General features: G+C 38.1%; 1 protein-coding gene across 1 annotated transcript in view; it reads left to right on the top strand.

The window, feature by feature from the left end:
- Positions 1–4319, top strand: part of git1 (G protein-coupled receptor kinase interacting ArfGAP 1) — a 63496-nt gene that overhangs the window by 36278 nt on the left and 22899 nt on the right. The window contains 1 exon segment of the mRNA XM_084064032.1: positions 3431–3555. Within this exon segment, the coding sequence (XP_083920158.1) occupies positions 3431–3555 (125 nt within the window).

Here is a 4319-nt window from a genome sequence, read left to right as displayed (position 1 = left end):
GAGGCAAATCAATTGAGAAAGGACATTGTGTGCTGGCCTGTTCCTCTTTTCTTTGTAGACTCCTGCAGAGCCTTGCCATAAAAAAAACATCAGCAGAACTAATCAGCATTATGGACATTAACACAACTACCTCTGAATGAGTTCTATTAGTAGTAGTACTGAGCTGGAGGGTGGTTGTTAGTTTTTTTCCCAATCTTTTACTGTTCAATGTCAGTGTGAGTTAACCTAAAACATTATGTTAAGCTGTCCTTCAAAATGAGTCTATAGAATTTTACACATAAGGCAGTTGACTGGATCTAACACGTATGTATGTAGGCCCCACATATAAATTGTATTTTTCGGAGCCTACAGTGCATCTCTTAGGCTATTGCTTTGCAGTAGTCCATTTACTTATAGTAGAATGGACTGCCAAGCAATAATGGATATCTGGTGCCCTCTAGTGGACAGTTGCATGATTATGTTCATGCTTGGATCACATCAGATAAATGTTTGTGTTGTCTTTGGTATAAAAGAAAAACTAATAATTTAACAGACAATGAGCATTCATTCTGTGTACCCTTCGCACAGGCTGTTTGGAAGAATACTATAGGTTGATATAGTATTCGCAGTGGTGGAAGAAGTACTTTACTTTACTTTACTTAATAAAAGTACCATTAGAGCAATGTAAAATACTCCATTACAAGTAAAAATCCTGCATGATAAAACCCTTAAGTAAAAAATACATAAGTGTGTAAGCAGTGTGTTACTGTTGTGGAGTTTGTATAAAGTATTATTTTAGTCCAGTGGTTGTGGTTACCAATCTAGGGTCAGGCCCCTCCAAAGAGTCACAAGATAAATCGGAGGGGTAGGGAGATAATGGAAGAGCAAAGAAGAAAGAAAATTGTCATACACAAATCTTTTCAGTCAGACATTTTCTGTAATCTTATTTTTTTTGGTTGAATATTATATCATTTGAACATTTATTGTAGGCTACCATAGCATTCTGAAATGTTAAACCCACAGTTTTTTTGAAAGATGACAAAGGCAAAACATGTTGGAAACTACTGGGTTAATCTTTAACAATGTGTTATATTTTAAATGCTTGTTAGATTGTCAATTGTAGCAAACTGCCACCTGAAAAGTAACTACTACTGAGTAAAGCTGCCAAATAAATGTAGTGGAGTTAAGTAGAAAGTACAATATTTACCTCTGAAATGTAATGAAGTGGAAGTATGAAGTAGCATTACATGGAAATACTCAAGTACCTCAACATTGTATAAGATACAGTACTCAATGTCATTCCACCACTGGATGTTTGATAAATCTAATAAAATATTCTACATGTACTGTAAAACATGTCATTGTTCAATTGTGTCATGTATCATTATTTCATATGAATGTGGAGCCATCCACTGAGGTTCTCTCTGAAGTAATAAGGCATAAATGAATGGTGCGCATGTTCGCACATGCCCCCCCCCCCCCACACACACACACACACACACACACACACACACGACACACACACACACCACACACACACACACACACACACACACACACCATAGACTGTAACAAAACATATATGGACAAATGCAAATTCAAATCCACCATCTTGGAATTTCCGGGTAAGGAAAAGTAACCAGAAAACAAATGCTATTGGCTGGAAGGTGGATAATATATCACTTACTGCACATTAATGATGGGCAAAAATATGTTTAACTTTCATAACCTTCATTATATTTAGATGATGGTCAGTCAGCCACACACTCACACATGATACTGGTTCTGTTCACAATTTGTCGTCTCACTTCTTCTCAGAAAATAATAAAAAAAAGCTCAATAGTGGATCGATAAAAGCCCGGATCAATAAGCAGGATCGGTAAGGTGCTCATTATCAATACAAAATAACGAGCTCCATCTCTAGACATATCACAGGTGTGACACTGTATCATTTTAAAGAGGTATCTAAAAGAGCACAAAGTATGTTTCTGAACGGCCAAAGTGTTGCGAGACTGTCCACCGTTTCCTCCCTGGCGACCAAATCTCGCGATACCTCCGAGGTTTAGACGCCTCAATAAAAGGATGTAATTATGATGTGATAAGTATGTCTTTTATATTCCTGAACCCATTATATGACAAAGGTCGCAATCGTTCAGAAATAGATCTTAACCCATTGCATGCCAATCACGTAGATCTACGTGAACCTATTTAAAGCCGCCACGTGCCAATCGCGTAGATCTACGTGAAGTGAAAAAAAATTCAAAATAAAAGTTTTTTTTTTTTTTTGGTCCAATTTGACCCAAAGACCAAGGATATATGATTTATCGAAGATATAGGGGTCTATCCACTTCCTTAAACTTAAAACTTAAAAAATATTCATCTCTGCTCCTAAGTACTTTTTTGTTTTTCAATGAAAAATCTCTGGCACTGGCTAGAAATTTTCAGAAATAATCTCTGGCAGTTAAAGGGTTAAAAGCGAACATGTTTAACTCAAATCTTTGCCTCTGGGGGGTCCCTGGAACAACATATTTTGAGATGATGGGGGGGCAAAATACATGTAATTTTGGGGGTCCTTGACATGAACATGTTTTTGAGCTCCACTGATATACGTAGAAAACAATATACGTTGTTCAGAAAGCTGTTTTAGAAGACATTTTAAGAATCAGCCTCAGGTCTTAATGGGTTAAAACCAGGGGTATTCAACTAGATTAGGCAGGGGGCCACAACTGTAATATAATTTGGAGTTGGGGGCCACAAAGTGCGTGTGCGCACACGGGTCTAATTCGGTCCTATTTGACCAATATAAATCAACTTTTTTTCGGGTCTAATTCGGTCTAATTTGGTTCTATTTAAGGTTCTAAGTTAAGTTCCAATGAAAGATGGCCTTTCAAGAACTAATGAAGGATAAATAATTTGTACAGTTTTAACACATTGACTGCCAAGATCGAGTTAACTCGATTTTAGCAAAAAAATAATAAAAAAAATAAAAAATATGTATATATATATTTTTTTTTTTCACTTTTTATTTTTTATTATTTGACCCAAAGACCAAGGAGATATGAATTTTCGGAGATCTTTACTCTCATCCACTTCCTTGTTAACTTAAAACTTTAAAATTTTGTATCTCGGCTCCTGAGTACTTTTTTTTTTTCATTGAAAAATCTCTGGCATGAATAACAATAGGCAGTGAAAATAATTCAGGCAGTCAATGTGTTAACTTTGATAACATAAAAACGAACATATATTTACATCAATAATAATTATGAAAATTAAAAAAAAAAAAATTGGAATATGGCCAGGGGCCACAAGGAAGCTTCTCGCGGGCCGCCAGTTGAATATCTATGGGTTAAACTGTGTGTGTGTGTGTGTGTGTGTGTGTGTGTGTGTGTGTGTGTGTGTGTGTGTGTGTGTGTGTGTGTGTGTGTGTTGTGTGTGTGTGTGTGTGGTGTAGATGTGTTGGACCTGGGCATCGATGACGACCAGCACGACTACGACAGCGTAGCGTCTGATGAAGACACGGACAGCGAGCTGACCACACACAACAACAACAACACACAACGCAACAACCGCGCCAAGGTACACACACTACACCTCACACACACATTGAGGTAGCCAGCCACACCAACAACAACACACAGGATTGTGCACATTAAAGTATACATCATGTGTTCTGTGGGACCAGGTGATAAATGATAATGACGTTAAAGTTGATTGAGTAGGATATTGTTTGGCTGAAAGGCATGGTGAGAGAGTATGTTTTACCCCCTGTCTGTCTGTCTGTCTGTCTGTCTGTCTGTCCGTCCGTCTGTCTGTGAGCAGCTAATCTCCGGCACCGTTGGCCCGGTCGCTGTGAAACCGTACACACACATGTTTTACATGGCGCCACCAGGAGGCCGATTTGTGCAAAACCCATTTACTCCTACAGACTTTATCCAAACGTCATGCAAATCAGTACACAGTGGCCCTCATTTATCATCACGGTGCAGCCCAAATAATGGGCGTACGGCTTGATCACCGCACGTTTCGGCATTTATCAATATATCCTGACGTGGGCTTCATCCTACTTTACGCTGAGATCTCACCTAAATGTGTATATCTACACTAATAAATAATCACTGTGAAAATATATCATTTTATAAAGTAATTTAAACAAACTGCTTTAACAGTCATTCAGATAAGATTATAGATCTGTCTGTATTGAAAATACATTTTTGAAAATAGCAGATCTTCAAGCTCACAATGTGTCACGATGCAACGCTGGTTTGTGAGCTTGTAGATCTGCTATTTTCAAAAATATACGAGCGCTTTTGCGCCGGGAGTCCCGCGGTCGGGACTCCCGG

This window comes from Gymnoscopelus microlampas (genome assembly GCF_963454915.1).
Source record: "Gymnoscopelus microlampas genome assembly, chromosome: 8".
In the NCBI taxonomy this organism is placed as follows: Eukaryota; Metazoa; Chordata; class Actinopteri; order Myctophiformes; family Myctophidae; genus Gymnoscopelus; species Gymnoscopelus microlampas.
The sequence above is the reverse complement of the archived record's forward strand: the minus strand, read 5'-3'. Positions and strand labels throughout refer to the sequence as shown.